The following is a 17,753-nucleotide window of genomic DNA, read 5'->3' as shown; positions in this document are numbered from 1 at the left end:
ACACTCTCATGGCCTCGCAGCAAAGCGGGTAAGACCTGGTTCCCCCCTGTTTGTTGATGTACCAGATGACAGACATGTTGTCTGTCTGTACTGCAATCGTCCCTACCGGAAGAGAGTTGTGTAGTGCCTGCAACGTCAAAAGCACCGCCCTCATCTCTAGGACGTTGATATGCAAAGAGGTCTCTATGTCGTTCCATGTGCCTTGGACTGTCCTGCCTGAAAAATGCCCCCCACCCCCACCCCAGGCGAGAAGCGTCCGTGGTCACTGTGTCGACTGGCGGAGGTAGGGAGAAGGGACGCCCCGTGTGGAGATTGGGAGACTGGAGCCACCACAGGAGCGATCTTCTGCAAACCTTGCTTAAGGAAATGGGGTGAGACAGGGGGTTGCGAGACAGGGACCATTGTACCTGGAGGGTCCACTGCAGAACCCTCATGTTCAACCGGGCCAATGGCAGCAGAGGGATTGCAGCCGCCATAGATCCTAGGGCCCTCAGGATCAATACCGCCAAAGGTGTTTGCAGTTGAAGGATGGCCTGCACGTGCAACATCAGGTTCCGAAGCCGATCTGGAGTCAAGAACGCAAGTCTGTCTGGAATCCAGTTTCGCCCCTATAAAATCCAACACCTGTGTAGGGATGAGAGAGGATTTGGTCATGTTGATGGTTAATCCTAATAGTGGAGCCAGACTGAGGAAATAATCCCTGCCTGAACAAAGTAGATGCCTTGTTGGGGCTGTAAGGAGCCAGTCGTCTAGGTATGGAAAGACCTGAATTCCCTTGAGTCTCAGGTGGGCCGCTATTACCGCTAGGACCTTGGTGAACACCCTGGGGGCTGAGGTGAGACCGAAGGGGAGGACCCTGAATTGAAAGTGACTGGCTCCCAGCCGGAAGCGGAGAAACCTCCTGGAATGCCTGTCCACTAGAATGTGATAGTACGCATCCTTGAGGTCTATGGAGCACATCCAGTCGTCCTGCCGCAATAAGGGGAGGACGGATTGCAACGTGACCATTCAGAACTTTTCTTTGGGTACCGCCAGGTTTAGGAGAGAGAGGTCGAGGATGGACCTCAAGTCCCCCGTCTTTTTTGGCACCAGAAAGAACCTGGAGTAAAACCCTGATCCGACTTGATCTGGGGGTACGGGCTGGATGGCTCTTTTTTGCAGAAGCTGCTGAATTTCTGCAGCAGCCGCCTCCCTCTGACTGCGTGGAACGTCAGGAAGGCTTCTGATTCTGGGGTTTACTATAAAGGGAATTTGGTAACCTCTGGATATAATACGAAGCACCCAGTGATCCGTTGTTATGGACTCCCATTTTGCTAGGTGCCTCGAAAAACGCCCCCCGACTGCCTCCAGAGTGGGGCAGTCGGGTAACCCCTCAGGGGTTCTGAGTGGGCCTCTCAGAGAACGGTTCACTGGACCCAAAATTCCTGGGACCCCCTCTGCCTCTGGGGTGGCGTCCTTCCTGTCCTCCTCTACCACGAGAGGACTGGTTGTCCTGAGCAGACTGGGACTGATGCGATTTTCGGAACCACATCTTCTTCTGACCCTTTTGGTTCTTGGAAAAGGACCTCTGGGGCGCAGAGAAGCGGACTCCGACAGCAGACAAGGTCTTCCCGTCTTTCTCGCTCTGGACAAGAGTGTCGTGAACGGTTTTGCCGAAAAGTGCAGAACCACCAAAAGGGGCATTCGCAAATGACGCCTTAAAGGGTTCCGAGAAGTCACAGTGACGGAGCCAGGCCTGTCTCCTCATGACAAGCCCGACTCCGCCTGCTCTAGCGGCTCCCTCCGTAGCATGAGACAACAGCCGCATAGAGGTGTTAGAGATAGAGCAGAGGGTGGCCATTCGGGAGGAGTACAGATCCTTGTCTCCCTCAGACATGGACCCTGGGGGGGAAGCAGCGTATTCCTTAATTAGATCCCGCTGCATCCGAATAACATGTGCCATGTAGTTCAAGGCCCTCATAGAGAAGGTCACTGAACTGAAGGCCCACTTCCCAAGACGGTCCATCGCGTGAGACTCCTTGCTCGGAGGATGAACCGTGGGGCTCTCCTAAGCCAACTCTTTCTTGGTGGCTGCAGCCACCAACATGGCATCCACAGGGGGACCTCTGCTCCAGTGTGATCTCTCTGCAGGGGGGGCTCAAAATTTTGTCCGGACGCTTGGGGATCGGCTCTACGGTGTCCGGTTCCTTCCAAGCCCTAGAGGATACGAGATCCACCAGAGGGTCGGGTGGAGGGGACACCCAAGAGGTAGATGGTCCTGCCTCAAACGCTTCAAGGAATACAGACTCATCAGAGGAAGCCTTAGGGGCAGACCACCCACCCCTGACTTTGAGCATTTCCATGATGTCTCCAAAGGAGGCATCCTCGGGGGGTGATCTAGGGAAGCTTTCCCCTTCATCCAAGTCCGTATCTTCGGTGAGACTCTCAGGGGAGTCTATGTGCCTCCTTTTGCACTTTGCCTTGTGAGGAATCTCCTCGGGGGGGGCTGTCCAAGGAGTCCTCACGGGCTGTATCCTGTTCCACTGGAACTCCTAGAGGTGCTGAGGCAGGCTGCCCCGAGGGCTGGATGAGGGGAGCCAGGACCAGATGAGAAGGAGTGCGGGAGGGAGCCGAAGCCAGGACCGGAGGCCTGGAAGCACTCGACAGTGCCCTCTCCACCGCAGCGAAAGCCGAGGGGGAGCCGCTCTCTGACGGATCCGAGATCCGACTCCCACTCGGATCCGAAGCGGGGATCGGACCCGGCGCCGAGAACGTCGGATCCGAAGGACCAGTGTGCTCCAACCAGGACGGAGCCGAAAGCACACCAAATCCCTCGGATCCGAAGCTCAGCCCATGGCTCCGAGAGGTCAGATCCGACAAACTCGAGGGAGCCGTCGGAGTTGACGTGCCCAGCACGGTTGGCTCCGACCTACCCCCGGATCCAACGTGGCTCGGCTCCGAGCGCTCCGAACCCGGAATGTGGGTCGGAGAAGGAGCTATAGGAGCGAAAAAAGGTGTCGAGCTCCCCCCCGAGGGGGGGGGGGAGGCAAGAGCACTCCCATCTGCATCTGGGCCTGGATGAATCTCCTCATCATCCGGTCCATGTTCGCATCAGACATACTAAAAGTGGACCTTGAAGAGGCCACCGGGGCAGACCTGGAGTTTCGCCTCGATGAACTCAACGGGGACCGGATCACCTCCTCCTCGGGTCCCGGGGAGAAACAAGGGGATCGGATCTGAGGAGGAGGAGATCGAGAAGACTTGGACGGAGAAGCCCTTTTGGCGGGCTGGGCCGATGAGGAGTCATCGGCCCGCAGCTTAAGGTGCTTCTCCCACCGCTTCTCTTTCCTAGCCTCCCTATCCTCCGGAACCGAAGCGGGAGGTTGAGTCCCGGTCGGAGGAAGGGAGGCAGGAGTGACCGCTACCGGGGGGGTAGCGGGCACCGAAGTACCGGAGGCCGAAGCAGAGTCTGGGGGTAGAAGGCCCACCATGACTAGCTTCGACCTACGATCCTTGAGTGCCCTGGGGTTGAACGCCGCGCAAATCGCGCACCCCGAAGAGAGGTGTTCAATCCCAAGGCACCTAACGCACAGAGTGTGGCCATCAGCCAGTGAAAGCTTGTGGCCACACTCGGTGCATTTCGAAAAAAATGGCTTTAGGGGCCTTCGACATTACTACAGTAAAGCACACTCACTAGGCCCCTAACACTCAAGTCACACACACACGCTACGATCAGCGGGGGAGGGAGAAATACTTTAAAATAAATTTAAGTTGAAAGCTAAAATAATAATAAGATTAGTGTTAAGGGTAAACCTACCCCGCACACACAATCACTCACTCAGAAAGATGGAAGAAAAAAAACTTTTTTTTTCTCACAAAACGCTAAGAGCTCTGGAATCTAGCTGTTGCTTGAAGAGCAGCAAACTAGATCTGAGGTCAGTTAGGGTAGGCAGGGGATTATGGGTAAGGGGAGGAGCTAGGAGCTCGGATCTATGCTATGATAAGAAGTTGCCGGCTCGGATCCGAGATCGGATCCGTATCCCAAAGGTTGCTGACAAATGAAGTTCCTACTTCAGATCAATTGTTTCCACACTATTTTTCTAGCACACGAATATACAAACCTTTGTACAGAGAACAATCTGACTTTTTACATAGTTTTGCATGATCACATACAGAAGTGCATTAATAAAAGTAGGCCTTACTAATTTTTTCCACCTCTATTATGGATACAATTTTTGGCAGAAGTTGCCCTATATTTACTTTACTTATTTGTTGTTATCCTGTCTAAAAACCGTACAACACTACTATATGATCATTTTATTTATTTTATCACGTTTTAACAAATGTTTAAAAAGCTATTACTGTAAGCCTTTGGCCTGGCTTAAGACTAAAAACAGGTGAACAGCCCACTCATTTGGTTAACAAATATATGAATAAACAAAATAAAGTTTGCAGGGCTGATTCTACTACCAAACCTAGCTGTTGGGTTGTGATTTCACTCTCACATAGCCTTCTTTAACAAGCTGTCAAAATCCAATGCCAGCAGAGGTAAGACAGAAGGCCTAGGGGGTATATGTAAGAGGGCCTGTATACACTGTCTCAATCCATGCGGGTAAACCATCACCATCCTACAGTGTAGGGGAAAAGGTTGTCAATTTTTTACAGTTAAATTTAGAACAAGAAATATTCTGTGGAATTATGGTCAACTGCTTGCATACTTTAGCATCGTTCATTTAATTCAGATAGTGACAGGCAGTAGCAGACAAACCCCAGATTGTCATACCAACAGCCATTGCTGGGGAGCAAATCTCATGTACAAAGATGAGGAGCAGAACAAATTCCTCTCAGTACTCTCAGTAAAGGACAAGGATCCCTCTAGTAAAGAGGTGAACAACAAAAGTGGGTGTAAGGGACTCTGAGAAGAACACACACCTGAGCTTAAACATGGGTTTGAGTCACTTACCATCATGTTCTTCATGTTCCTGCCTATTAATGCTGGAGAAACCAGCGAGTGGGTCCTTGTACTGCAGCCCTCAGTCACTGCCAAGCATGGAACATTAAAATACTCTTCTCTTCAATTTCATCAAAGACAAAAGACAACGCCTATGACAGTTTTAAGTAGTGTTCTAAACCACTCGTTCAGGGAGAGAGCTGCATTTACTGAATATATGAATTTAATAAAGTTACTTCATTACAAAATACTTCCTATAAAGCTCCAGGGGCACAGAGGAATAAATTCCTGACTACAGTACAGGTGAGCTGAGACAGATTAGTGATTTGGATGCTTGAAGGAGCTGGCTGAGGGGGGGGGGATAGGTATGCCCATCCAGGAAAGGGGGGAATGTAATCCAGGGACATCCATGCCACAAAACTTCAGAGCAGGAGTGGTGGTACAATAGGTGATGAGCATTTGTCCATAAAGCCACTTCAGTAATGGTTCCAACTCTGAAGGCACGGGAATATATGCATAATGGAGGGCATTGTAATCCCTGCAGTAATTCAGGTTTTCTTTCCGCCACCCACAGGAAGGGTTTGACCTAAATAAAATTTGCCCTCGTGGCCAGGATACCTGCAACGGTATGAACCACTGCTGAGGCTATATGACTGCCTCCACTGGTCAGCTCTCACCCTCACTATGGAATACCCAGGACTAGATTAATGTTACAAACTGGAGTTCTTAATTTACTTGGCTATCACAGAATGGCTGACAGTGGAAGGCTTAATGGTCAGCTGGCATATGGGAGCACAAAGAAAAAATACTTCCCTGTGTTCAACCTAAACTTACTGCCTTCAGGCTGAGGATCACCTTCTTTTTTTACCTCACCCCTCCCCCATCTTTCCTCCTCAACTGTATTTTTCTTACATGCCCATTTTGGTGCATATTCCATCCCAATTACATGATTAATGTTAATATTGGAGTATACCAAAAAAGAAGTTACGTTCTTACCATAACGTTCCATCTGAGTAGTAGACTTCATTCTTCTGCACATATGGGACACAGATCCGAGCCGGCAAAAACTTTTCAAGCATCAGCTCCAAGCTCCAAGCTCCTCCCCTACCTATATTACCTCACTTCCTCCTATGTAGCCCCAGACAGAGTTTGCTGTCACTAAAAAGCAACGTAACCAAAAACCCTAAACAGGATAACCTGAAGAGCGAGGGGGATGGAGGGAGGGAAAGTGCAGAAGAATGAAGTCTACTACTCAGATGGAACGTTATGGTAAGAACATAACTTCTTTATCGGAAGTAGTTGCCTTCATTCATTCTGCACATATGGGACAGAGTCCCCAGCTACTAGAATTCCTGGAAGGCCCTTATGGAAGGATATTTCTGAGCACCGCAGAGCCAAAGGATGCTCTCCCTCTAGAAATAAGATCCAATTTGTAATGAGAGATGAATGTGAGCAAATTTGCCCAAGTGGCTGCTGCACAAATATCATCTAATGGAACTCTCGACCAGAAAGCTGCAGAAGTGGCCATAGCGCTAGTGGAATGAGCCTTCAATACACCAGGAGGAGATAATCCTTTGCCCTTATAGACCTGCGCAATACACAGGGTGATCCACCTTGCTAAGGACACTTTCGAAACTGCTTTGCCCAAAAAAGGTTTAGAAAAGGAGACAAACAAATGATCCGACTTCCGGAAGGGTTTAGTCCTATGGAGGTAAAAACAAAGCTGTCTATGGACATCCAACAAATGAAGCTTACGTTCACCCCTATTCTTGAAATTTGGGAAGAAGACAGGCAAATTTATGGATTGATTAATATTGGCTGCTGAAGACACTTTGGGAAGAAAAGAAGGGTTCGTGTGCAACGAAACCCTATCCTTGTGAAAAACCAAATAGGGGGCAAGGAGGATAATGCCTGCAACTCAGAAACTCTCTTTGCCGAAGTGATGGCGACCAAGAATGCTGTCTTCCATGATAAGAACTTCATCGGAACTGAACCGGCTGGCTCGAAAGGGGGAGAGGTCAAGGCCTGAAGGACTAAAGTCAAATCCCAGGGGGGCACTGTTTCTTTAACGGGAGGTCGCAATAAAAAGGTGCCCTTCAGGAAGGCTTTACAGATTTTGGCCGAAGCCAGAGCAACCTTATTTTCAACCACATGAAAATTAGAGATGGCAGCCAGTTGAACTTTGATGGTGGAAGCACTCGAGCCTGACCGAAAAAGATCTGCCAAAAAATCCAGTATGACCAGAACAGGGGCTGTAAACGGGTTCTGATTGCGCTGAGAGGCCCAAACGCAAAAAAGTTTCCACTTGCTATTGTACAGTTTCCTAGTGGAGGCCTTAAGAGAAGCTACCAGAATATTCTTAACAGGAGATGAAAGTCAGGAGTCCTGATTATCATGGGAACTGGAGCAGCCAAGCAATCAGCTTGAGACTGTCCAGGTTGGGCAGGGGCAAGCCCGATGGGTGAGAAATTAGATTCGGACATGGATCTAGAGCCCATGGAGGGGCCAACAGGTGAGACCATAGGAAGAGAAACCACACTTGACGCTGCCAGAAGGGAGCTATGAGAATGACTTTGCACTGCAGCCGACCAGCTCTCTGAAGGAACTTCAGAATCAGAGGTAATGGGGGATAAGCATACAGTAGCCCGGGAGGCCAAGCATGGACCAGAGCGTCCCTGGAGGCACCCCCCGGAGGGAGGATCAGAGCGAAGAATTTGCTGCACTTCGCGTTGGAAGGAGATGCGAAGAGATTGCAGCAAGGTTGACCCCAAACACGGACGTTCTTCTCCGCCACTGATTGTTTCAGGGACCACTCGTAGGGAAGCAGGATAGTCCTGCTGAGACTGTCCGCCAAAATGTTGGAGCGTCCCGGGATATGCGCTGCTACGAGAAACCGGCTGGTGGATATGGCCCACTCCCAAACTCTCATGGCCTCGCGACAAAGGGGGTAGGATCGGGTCCCTCCCTGTTTGTTTATATTGCAGACTACAGACATGTTGTCTGATTGAATGGCTATCGTCCCCGGAGGTAGGACTGGGTGGAAGGCTCTCAATGCTAACAAAACTGCCCTCATTTCCAGGACATTGATGTGTAGCTTGGTCTCTGGAGGGGACCATGTGCCTTGGACAGTTCTTCCCAGGAAGTGCCCCCCCCCCACCCGAACTGGGAAGCGTCCGTGTTCACCGTGGCTCGAGCCTGAGGGGCTAGAAAGCTGCGCCCCGCAAATATGTCCACAGAGTGAAGCCACTACAGAAGTGCCCTTCTGCATGCCCGATTGATACGGATGTGGAAACTCATCGGAAGGTCTAGCCAGGACCACTGGACTGCCAGATTCCACTGAAGGACCCTCATGTGAAGACGTGCAAGAGGGAGTATAGAGATCGCTGCTGCCATGGAACCCAGGGCCCTGAGAACATAGACTGCTATGATGACCGAGTGATCCAAGATCACGGAAACATGGAGTCTGAGATTCGCTATTCTTTCCGTAGTGAGAAAAATCTTTGATTGAATCGAATCCAACCGAGCCCCGATGAAGTCTATGATCTGAACCGGAGTCAGGTGGGACTTGTTGGGGTTGATCGAGATGCCTAACTTGTGAGCCAGACCAAGGAAGTAGTGTAGGGTACGATACAGGAGACGCTTGGTGGATGCAGCGAAGAGCCAGTCATCTAGGTAGGGGAATACCCGAATGCCCAAGTCTCAGGTGAGCCGCTACAACCGCCATAACCTTGGCGAACAACCTGGGGGCTGTGGTGAGACAAAAGGGTAGGGCTCTGAATTGAAAATGACTGGACCCTAGCCGGAAGCGGAGAAACCTCCTGGAGCTCCTGTGGACCTTGATGCTATAGTAAGCATCCTGGAGGTCTAACGAGCACATCCAGTCGTATTCTCTCAGAAACGATAGAATGGACTGTAGAATGACCATCGGGAATTTTCATTTCTCTACCGACAGGTTGAGGATAGACAAGTCCAGAATGGGCCTGAGGTCCCCCGTCTTCTTTGGCACTAAAAAGAACCTGGAGTAGATGCCTGATCCGGATAGATCTGGGGGGACCGGCTCGATGGCTCGTTTTTGTAACAGCTTCGAAACCTCTAAAGCTGCAGCCTCCCTGTGAGCAGGTGGGACATCTCAGAGGCGAACTGGAGATATGGGATGTGAAATGAAGGGGATAGAATATCCTCTGGATATGATGTTTAACACCCAGCGGTCTGCAGTAATGGATTCCCATGCCGCTGGATGTAAGGAAAATCTTCCCCTGACTGCCTCCAGAGTAGAGCAGCTGGGCAACCCCTCAGGGTTGTTGAGCGGGTCTGTCGGAAAGAGGTTCCCTAGACCCGAAGTTTCTGGGACCCCCTCTGCCCCTGGGGCGGCGTCGGTCTTGTCCCCCTAGGCCTCTAGGGGACGAATACTCCTGAGTGTCACGAAAGGACTGTGATCTCCAGAACCACATCTTCTTTTGCCCCTTTTGGTTCCTGGAATAGGACCTCTGGGGGTTAGAGAAGCAGATTATGACGGCCGACAAAGTCTTTCCTTCCTTCTCACTCCGTGTTAGTGTGTCACGTACGGTCTTCCCAAAGAAGGATGATCCATTGAATGGGGCGCATTGATGAAAGATGCCTTAAAGGGGTCCGCAAATTGACACAGCCTGATCCAGGTGTGTTGCCTCAAAGCAACGCCTGTACATGCAGCTCTAGCAGCACCCTCCGTGGCATGAGAGAGGAGATGCATAGAAGTATTAGTCACGGATTTCAGTGTAGTCATCTTGGCAGTAAAGGACTGCTTGTCCTGCTGCGACAGAGATTCCGGGGGTGACTCAGTTAGCTCCGATATAAGGTCTCGCTGCAGTTGAATGACATGTGCCAAGTAATTCAGCGCACGAATAGAAAATGTCGCTGACGAGTACATGCGCTTCCCAAAATGATTCATCGACCTGGACTCCTTGTCCGCTGGATGAACCGAGGAACTCTCCTGTGCTAGTTCCTTCCTTGTGGCAACTGCGACCACCAAAGCGTCTACTGGGGCTCCCTTGGACCATGCCTGCCTATCCGATGGTGGGGAAAGAATTCTGTCTGGCCTTTTGGGGATAGGCTCTGCGGTGTCAGGATCCTTCCATACCCTAGTGGTGATGAGGTCCACCAAAAGGTCAGCTGGTGGTGAGACCCAGGAAGTAGATGGCCCCGCGCCAAATGCATCCAGGAATACGGACTCATCCGCAGAGGGTTTGGGAGCTGACCAACCTCCTCTTTGGCGGAGGATCTCCATAATGTCTCCAAATGAGACATCCTCGCGAGATGATCTGGGGGAACCCTCTCCTTCATCCAAGTCCGTATCAGTGGTAATGGACTCAGGGGAGTACAAGTGCCTCCTCTTCCTCTGGAGAGGATTCGTAAGCCTCCGGGGGTTCCCTGAGGGGACCGACCTGGGGCTGCCTTTGCACGGGCTGTCCCTGAGACAGGGCAATGGGAGCAGAATCCAAACTCAGGGGGGTCTGGGCCAGATCCGAGGATGTGAGCTGTGATCTCAACCCCTGGGAAAGGACCCTTTCCACTGCCCCGAATGCCGATGGAGAGCACGCCTCCGTGGAACGTAAGGAAGAGGCTCTCCCCGGCACCGAAGCTGAAACCGGAGCTGACTGCGGGGTAGTCCGGGCATCGAGGGTGGGATCCGAGAGAACGAGATCCCGACTTTCAGGTCCGACTCCCCGACCACGGCTCTGAGAGTCCCCTGGAACAGAGATCGGATCCGAGGAACTTAACGTGACGGCCGGCGTCGAGGAAATGAAAACCATCGGCGCCGACCCCACAACTCTGAAAGGTCTCAGACCCGAAAACCCCAAAGCATCGGGTTGGATCAGGGAAGGAGCAATAGGGTGGAATGGAGTAGCAGAAGAAGAACCCTCACCAATGGGACAGGGTCTTGGTAAGACCCCCATCTGAATCTGGTTCTGGATGAACCTCCTCATCAGCCTGTCCATATCGAGTTCGGATACACTCCGAGTCGATCTAGAGGAAGCGACTGACTCAGGTCTGGGTCGGATCAGAGGAGAACGAGACCTAAATATCTTAGCAGAGGGACTGGAAAAAGATTCCCTGTCCGGAGACCTTTTCCTGGGCCTGTCTCTCTCGTTATGGTGCCTCTCTTTCTCCCTTTTGTCCCTACCTCTCTGGGACGACCCTGAAGAAGCAGGCCTGGCGGGAGGTTGAGTCCGTGCCTGCACCGAGTCACTGGCTGGAGAGAAAACAGAGGCAGACTCCAGGGCAGAAGCAGGTAGCAAGCCTTTGGCCACAAGCTTAGCCCGACGATCCTTCAATGCCCTAGGGTTAAACCCAGAACAAATATCACAGAATACTGACAGATGGGCGACCCCTAAGCATAGAACACAGAGTGTGGCCATTGGCTGGAGAAAGCTTATGACCACACTCTGTGCACTTTTTGAAGAGAACCTTAGTCTGTTCAGCCATAACAATGACAGAAAAAAAGCTCTAAATGGACCACACGCACACAAACACTAAACCGGGATGGGCCTAGGCAGGAATCAGAACACAAAACCACCACTAGAGAATACAACTAAAAACTTTTTTTTTTTTTTTTTTTGTTATAACACGATGACCAATGCGATGTAAGGGATGAAAAAGGGAAGGAATTCACACTCACCAAAATAGCAAAAAGTACCAAAAACCTTACCACCTAGCTAAGAGCTCAGAGACCACGATGCTGACTCAGAGCGGCAAACGAGATCTAGGGCTAGATAGGAGGAAGTGAGGTAATATAGGTAGGGGAGGAGCTTGGAGCTGATGCTTGAAAAGTTTTTGCCAGCTCGGATCTGAATCGGATCCTTACCCGTATGTGCAGAATGAATGAATTCAACTACTTCAGATCAACACTTATCATGAGCAACACTGTGGATGAAGGAGCTGAAAGGATAAGTCTATCCACCTGGTTAGTTCATTAAGTGCACAATAACCGCTGCTGAGTCTATCACTGTAGGAGCACAGGAGTAAGAACCAGTACCAAAATCCCAGAAGAAAAGAAATCCACACCCTATAAGTTTTGTGATTTTTTTTTTCTTTAAATATTTTACTGTGTGAACCTTGTTGCCTCTCAGGGTAGTGATACCATGGGTTGGCAGATCAAGGTGCAGAACAGGTGAGTGTGAGAACAACATACAGCTTAAATTAAAATGAAGGAATAGTCTGAAAAAAGTACAAACCTCAAGTTCTTCTATAGTCGTGTTCTCTTCATGCACCTTGAGATCATTCTGGAACTCGTCTTCTCCCTGTTCTTGGCCTGCTACAATCTCATTAAGGTATTGTTGATCAATTTTATCCAATGCTGCCTTCAAGTCATTTCGTAGACCCTAATGCAGTAAATTTAAATATAAATCTGTTACTTAGATACTTTAAACTTGAATACTTAAAACTAACCATAACACTTCCTAAATGTGAATCAAAGAGAGCTGCTTTTCTTGCATTCACCATCAACACATTACACTGTAACACCATTACAGAATATCAGTTCTCCCTTTGACTAGTCTCTAAAGCAGCTGCACCTTAACTCAGTTTCATTCAGAGATTAACCCAGGGTAACACTGACGGAACTCACTTCATCTTCTCCACAGCTCATGATACTAATGGACCATTACAAATACTGCAGTCTCAGGAACTCAACGGGTAGCACACACACTTTTGATACAGAAGACTGTCAATTCTATTCCCACACTAAGTAGTTGGATTAATGTTTCAATAGTGAAATTGCAGTGCAGCATAAAACGTGCTGCACTCCTGAGAGCTAGTCGTTTGGGTGAGATATTAAACAGAGGTCCCATCTGCCCAAGTTGGTGGTAGTTCAGATGGATGTAAAATATCCCATGGCACCTTTTGAAAAAGTCTGGGAAGCTCCTCAGTACCCTGGTCAAATTTACCCTAGTAAGTCTGAACAATATAAATACCACCTCAAGTCTCCCCTGAAAAGAGTCCTAGTGGGACTAACCTGATCAATAAAATGAAAATAAATAAATAGTTAGTTGGTTCAGCTCTCTAGTAAAAAAAAGACTGTATCCCATTATTTCCAGTATAACAAGTTTCAGTACTTACATACTATACTACAACAAAAAGTGTTAATCACATTGCTATCTGTATATAATGTTACATGCAGAATATTTTATCATTTTTGAAACAGACTCTTTAAGGAGTCACCTCACTCTACATACTAAACCAATAAAATAACGGTTATCTGTACAGCCAGCTCTAGCTCAAAGAATACTACTTCTGTTAGCATCTGGCCAGAAATCACCTTAATGCTGAAAAGACAGCATCCTTCTAGCATCTAGAAGCAGGACTGTACTGACAAGAATTGGGAAATACACATCATGAAACAATATTAGCATCCTTAAAATATACTTGACAATTAAGTGAGAAATTGCAAGAATCCACTATCAGTACAATGGAAATGCAACTACAAATACTTGCACTTAAGGCAGAATTATGAAATCATTCTGCTAGGAGACAGACACCTCAGTGTCACTTTTCAGGTACTAGAATATCATGCAGATTCTCTTCTGCTGTGATCTTTGGGGTGTCATCTACATCAATGTCATTCTCTATATGCAGGTAAATGTGCTTGTTTATTGATTGGTTCAGATTAGTGATCAGAACTGCTCTACACAAGAGAAGCAAAGAATATGCCAGCCAGTACAAATGCACAAAATAACTGCTTGTTGATTGGACTATGTGAGATGTGCCTCAATCTATCAAGAAATTCCACTGAAAAAAACCTATTAAGTAATGCAATAAGTGTGCTAACCAATGAAGGACTTTCATCTTTTCAGCATGTTAAAACAGCAATGAAAGATTCACTCAATCATGGGAAACAGAAATCCAACTGAAAATTCCGTTACTCAGTTAAAACACTTTTACTCAGAAGCAATAAAGTCCAAATTACAATGCCCTGGGAAGTAGGTGTAAAACATTAACTCACCGAGTATACTGTCCTCTTTAACATGTATCTGTCAAGACACATGCAACAACTGGAATGCCCCCAGAGACACTTTACTAAATGGATACAAGGCCTAAACAGTATGTCCTATATGGATGACTCAAAGCCCTGTCGCTATACTCGGTATCCTACAAACAGCTAACAGGTGACCAGTTTCTGGCATACCAGGCAAACTCTGACCTAGTACTGATGGAATTACTGCACATCAAAAAGTCAAATGGCATCAGAAATACTGTCTGGGGATCAAAACCTCTTCTGCAACATCCTCAGAATGGTTTGAAGGGACATGTATATCTCTATATTCTGCAGAGCATACCACTGCTCTGTAACAGACTTCCCATTCACGTAAAACAAAGCTCATCCATGTCCATATTCAAGGCAGATCATAAATGCTGTATCCTATGCATGGGTCCCATGAAATTATTTATGGTATGACCACAGTTATTCTGAACAGGCGTAATATATTACTAACAACCATGGGATAGGTAAGGCCAATCTAACACCAAATGGGATGGGTTAATTTGAGCACTAAAAGGGAAACTTAAAATGGTCCACTAGGGCAGCTAGCCCAATATACTTACCTATGAAAATATAAAACTTCAGAAATGAGCAACTTTGTCAGGAATACTGGCTGAGCAAATGAGTGTAACTCGGGAAATGATTGTTGAGCAAGAATACAGCATCTTTTTGCCTAGATACCGTAAGGCCTTTGTTTAATTCAGTTGGCTGCCAAAAATGCAATTACTAGAAAATCAAAATCAAAATCTAAACCGACTATACTTGAAGTAGTGAATATTGTAACAAAGGTAACAGAATAAGAAGTGGGATTTTTAGAAAAGGGTAGAAGTAAATTGAATAGAAAAAAATGGAAATTGTAGGAACAATACAGGCAGAAAAATGTTTTGAAGGAGGAATGAGGTTTAATAGAAGGCAGGAATGGAATAATTTACGTAGTATCACTTAGGTTATATATCACATATATTGTTACACACCCTATAATGTTTGTAAATGTGAACTTGTTAGTATGGTTTGATTACTTTTATATAAATCTAAGCCTGTCTCTGTCACAAGTGATAATTCAATACAGATGTTTCAGAAAAAAAACTTCAAAAATGAACACAGCTACTGGTTCCCTGCAGCAAACATTAGAAGCAGTTACTGCTCTGGTGGAACAACCCATTTTGCATCTGCCAAACTCCTGTGACAAAACAGTGGCAAAAACAGGCCAGAAACTGAGACAGTGAGCTAGATCTAGCAGGCATTTTTTTTTTTTTAAAGTAGGTAGGTTTTTACTCTGACATGTAGAGGGTGTTTATTCCAAAGGCAGGGAACTAATTTATGTGTTTAAGAATCTGTCAAGCCAGCAGTTGCTTATCTTAGGGTGGATGCTGAGATATTAGATGGAGTAAATTGCCTACCCATAACAGTTAGGGATATTCTTTTCTGTCAACTCTACCCTCAAGATTCTACACCAGCGCTACTGCACCTCTCTACTTTACAGTCATACAACTACAACCTTCTCTACTTAACAGACTTAATTAAAACCACATCAGATGCTCTCAGGAGTATAACAACCTAACACTACAACAGCAGAGGTTTAGTCTTTCCACTAGTGAAAAAAGCTTATTAAAGTTAGTACCTGCAAATTGGAATTAACTCTCCTAAAACATAACATATAACGCCAGATACAATCAGTTTAGCAAACAACTTCTCATTTACTTTACTCTGAATTGGTTTACTGGAGTGGAGTACTTCTACTGGACCTATTTCAGTCTCAGCCTCGGGTAAATACAACAGGTGAATATCAGAGCTGGCTTGAGAGTATAAAGACAATAAATTAATTACATAGAGAGTACAAAACGCAATATATGTGTGCATTATACACAGACTGAAAATCAAAGTAGACATATTTAAAGAATCAAAATGAAAAAGTAGAGTCGGATCAGGGTATATAACGGGAAGAATGTTAGGAAGAGGTTAAGTACTATGACCACAGAGACAGCAGTTGCATTTTCCTACAATCCTGAAATGTGTTTTTAACTCTGATCAGAAAATGGGAGTAACAGGAATGTACAGTTGTGCAAGTAAACTTACCACAAAGGTACATGTTCAAATAATCACTGCAGAAGTCACCTTAGATACATGGGTCATATCCTGCATAGGAAATAACAACCAGCAAGCTTCCTCAACTTCAGGGCACATTCCACATGCCCAAACATGCCTTTTTAGTCCGCTTGAGCTGAGCTGACTTAATACACAGGTTTGTGTGCCAAGCCCTTCACAGCTTTCACACCAACAAGGAGAGGGAGGCAAAGCCCTGAAAGGTCAATGCTAGAACAAAAAGTACAGTTTTGTACCTACCATAAATGTAGATGTTCGAGGATCCACATTGCTGCAGTCCTTACTATTGGGGTAGTCCGCTGTCCAGTCGGCCCGAATACCAGAGTATATGGCTGACGTCGGTCAGGGCGCATTAGACTGACGTCAGTACGTCAGGGTACTAATGCGCATGACCGACGTCATATCCTCAGTCTTTTCTTGCCCCAGATGTCAGAAGACCCTAAAAAGACAAGGCCCAAAATACCTGCACCAAAAATATGTACAATATATACAAAATATATACAAAAATATCAGCATATAACCTCACCTACACAACCACCCCTAAACACAGAGGGAAGGAGGGAGGTAAATTGGACTGCAGCAATGTGGATCCTCGAACATCTACATTTATGGTAGGTACAAAACTGTACTATGTTCTTCGTTCCACATTGCTGCAGTCCTTACTATTGGGTAGAATCCCAAAGCAGAGGTAAGGGAGGCTGGCAAATCATAAAGAAGCAGGAGCTGACAACATGCCTTGCAAAACAGCAGTGGCAAAACCAGCCCTAGACTTAGAGTAGACAGGAAGGTGATAATGCTTAGAGAAAGTATGCACTGAACTCCAAGTAGCTGCCTCCAAAATATCCTTAGTTGCCACCCCCCTCAGAAATGCTGTTGAAGTGGCAGTAGCCCTAGTGGAATGAGGCCTAATCCCAGCTGGAATCTCCTTGCCATGATGGGAATAACAAAATGCAATGCAAAACCCAATCCACCTAGAAATAGTTTGTTTTGACACAGGCTTGCCCTGCGAACTCAAAGCAAAAGAAACAAACAACTGCTGAGACTGCCTAAAATCCTTAGTCCTGCTTAAATAATAACGCAATTGCCTGTGTACATCTAAAGTGTGCAAAATCTTTTCCCCTTTATTTTGGGAGTCTGCATAAAAAGTAGGCAAATGAATAGTTTGGTTTAAAGCCACACTAGAAACCACCTTAGGCATAAAGGAAGGATTAGTACGTAATGATACCCTATCCTTATGGAAAATCATAAAGGGCTCTACTGCCATAAGGGCCTGCAACTCAGACACCCTTCTTGCAGAAGTAATAGCCAACAGAAAAGCAGTCTTCCATGACAAGTATTTCAACTCAGCAGTAGCCGCAGGCTCAAAAGGTTGTAGAGTAAGCTTTCCAACACAAAATTGAGATCCCAAGCAGGAGTAGGAGCTCTTGGGGTCTTATATTCTTTGTCCCTCTAAGAAACTGCTTGAACAAAGGATGCGAAAACAATGGTGGGTCACAATCATAGTGAGCTGAAATTGCTGCAGCATGAATCTTAATGGAAGAGAAGGACAAACCTTTGTCCAATAACTCAGTAAGATATTGAAGAGCCACATTCAAATTAGGCTCAGAAATCTCCAAATTCTTTGCTGTACTCCAAATTAAAACCTCTTCCATTTTTCTGCGTACACTTTCCTTGTACTAGGTCTTCTAGCTTCCATAATCACATTTA

The 17,753-nt window shown here is 46.9% G+C and overlaps 1 protein-coding gene across 1 annotated transcript in view; it reads right to left on the bottom strand.

Moving 5' to 3' along the window:
• PRPF18 (pre-mRNA processing factor 18) overlaps window positions 1-17,753 on the bottom strand; it is a gene marked incomplete in the record, with an annotated part of 376,763 nt that overhangs the window by 162,125 nt on the left and 196,885 nt on the right. Inside the window, 1 exon segment of the mRNA XM_044087940.1 lies at window positions 12,142-12,288. Coding sequence (XP_043943875.1) covers window positions 12,142-12,288 — 147 coding nt within the window.

Source organism: Protopterus annectens, chromosome 11.part0 (assembly GCF_019279795.1).
Source record: "Protopterus annectens isolate FY-2018-M chromosome 11.part0, PAN1.0, whole genome shotgun sequence".
Classification (NCBI taxonomy): Eukaryota; Metazoa; Chordata; order Ceratodontiformes; family Protopteridae; genus Protopterus; species Protopterus annectens.
This window is presented reverse-complemented; position numbering and strand designations above follow the sequence as displayed.